Source organism: Amaranthus tricolor, chromosome 12 (genome assembly GCF_026212465.1).
Source record: "Amaranthus tricolor cultivar Red isolate AtriRed21 chromosome 12, ASM2621246v1, whole genome shotgun sequence".
Lineage (NCBI taxonomy): Eukaryota > Viridiplantae > Streptophyta > Magnoliopsida > Caryophyllales > Amaranthaceae > Amaranthus > Amaranthus tricolor.
Genome location: NC_080058.1, coordinates 15,530,037 through 15,532,248, shown reverse-complemented (window position 1 = coordinate 15,532,248; position 2,212 = coordinate 15,530,037). Strand labels below are relative to the sequence as shown.

The window sequence follows — 2,212 nt, the reverse complement described above, 5'->3', positions numbered from 1 at the left end:
GTTGCCCCAACTCCATTTCAGATTCACCCTCAGTTTACCCGTATGGTGAAGGAAACCCCATTCTGTGGGTTGAAGAATGAATGCCTTCTCCAACAATTATAGGCATCCTCAAATATATGTGTGCTGATCCCTGCATGCCCTAACAGTCCAAATTATGTGCGGATGCACCTCTTCCATTTGAGTTTAGCTGGAGACACCAAAGATTGGTATAATTGCCTAGAGCCCAACTCCATCACTACTTGGGCTCAATTGAAAATAGCGTTTCTGAAAAGGTTCTATCCTATGGTCCGAACATTGGATTAGCGTAAGAAAATCACGTCATTTACTTAAGAAGATGATGAGAACCTTAGTGCTGCTTGAAGTTAGTTTAAGAAAATGATCCAAGCTTGCCCCCATTATGAGTATGGGAAGAATCACTTGAACATGTTTTTCTATGATGAGCTCAATGGCTCCAACAAGGCACTTCGAGATCCGGTGGTTGGTGGCCTACTGTCAAAAGTCCCATGCAACTAAGTGAAGGCAAAGATCGAAGAAGTAGCCAAAAATAGCTCTTGGGGAGGAGTAAGGAGTAGTGGCCTACCTAGGGGAATGATCGACACGAGCAACTTGGACTTCATTGGAGCTAAAATTGAAGCAATCATGGATAAGAAATTATCTGAGTTCAAGTTGGCTTAAGGTAGTTCCAATGTATCTGCTGCAAATGAAGCCAAATCCTTCTCATATAGAATCTACGGGGGAACTAATCATGATACATCCTATTGCGCGGGTTTGAATTTTGAGCATGTGGCAGCAGTAGACTATGGAGGAGGCATTCCAGAAGAGACCCCGGTCATGAGTTATGATGGTTATAGGTACAATCCCGAATGTGTGGCGGCTGTGGGTTATGGTGGCCAAGGTAATGGGTACGCTCAACAAGGTTTCAACAACAAACCAACCCTCTAGACCTCTCTTCAATCCCAATGCTAGCCAAGGAAATTTCAACCAAGGCTACAATCCCAACAACTAAGTGCCTTATAGCAATCAAGCTGATGGTAATTTTCCTAGGTCTAATGGGAATAGGCCTTACCTCTAAGTCCACACGACCCAATCCCAACCTACCATATACTCATGTGCAACCAGCATTAAACCCCGCTCCTTATCATGATAACCTATCCACTCAAGTGAGCTCCCTTGCTTAATAAAACCAAACCCTCTCTCAAATCAATGAAGCATTGATCATTTAAATGCAACAACTTCATGCCCAACAGAAGATGTTTGAGTCCCAACTTGCTCAGTTAGCCTGCCTACCTCCACCACCACTATTCCCCCATCTAACCCTCAACCCAACCCATCCACCCAACCTCCATCACCTAACACTACAAACTTCAACCCCAACCATCACAGATGCAGGGCGATCTTCCTTAGATCGAGGACTTCATACCTCGCTCTAGTTGACGCCACAAATGATGCTTTTTTGGAAGGTTCTTTAAGAGGCAATAACCTTCAAGTGAATGATGAGCACGGGGGTGACCTTGAGAGGGAAGAAAAAGAATGTGTTGTTGAGGAAGATTATGAGAAGAAGAATGACAATGAGGAAGAGAAGAAAGATGAAGTTGAAGAAGAAAAAGATAAGAGAGTGTTGGATGAAGCAGAGAGATGAAAGAAGATCCAAGAGAGAAGGAAATATGAGCGTCTACATGCTCCACCGCTAACTTTGCCTTACAAAGCGGTGGAAAAAACAATTGTAAGAAAAGTTCCTTAAATTTCTTAAGCATATGAGAAAGCTTGAAATGAAGATCCTGTTCTTGAAGGTAATGGAGCAAATGCCTTAATATGCCAAGTACTTGAAAACTCTCTTGGGAAACAAAAAGAAGCTTGAGAGCGAGGTTGTGAATTTGTCGGAGCACGTAAGTGCCATCATCCAAGGCACATGGGCCAAGAAGAAAAAGGCTCAAGGACCCTTTGTGCTCTCGATCACTCTTAGAAAACTTCGTTTTAAAGGAGCACTTGCCGATCTTGGGGCCTCTATTAGCCTCATGCCCATGTTCATTGCAAAGAAACTCACTTTTGAGCTCAAGCCATCAAGGAAAACCATCCAACTCGTCGACCGAAGTATTAAGATGCCAAGTCGGGAGTTTGAGGATCTGTCTATCCAAGTGGGAAACATTGTTGTCCCATGTGATTTTGTTGTTCTTGACATGGTTGAGAATCCTTACACCCCCCTCATTCTTGG

At 43.5% G+C, this 2,212-nt stretch overlaps 1 protein-coding gene across 1 annotated transcript in view; it reads left to right on the top strand.

Moving 5' to 3' along the window:
- Positions 1–1,754: 1,754 nt before the first annotated feature.
- Positions 1,755–2,212, top strand: part of LOC130828623 (uncharacterized) — an 826-nt gene continuing 368 nt past the window's right edge. Inside the window, exons 1-2 of the mRNA XM_057694588.1 lie at positions 1,755–1,790; positions 1,851–2,212. The exon at positions 1,851–2,212 is cut by the window's right edge and continues 79 nt beyond it. Coding sequence (XP_057550571.1) covers positions 1,755–1,790; positions 1,851–2,212 — 398 coding nt within the window. The remainder of the gene's footprint in view (positions 1,791–1,850) is intronic.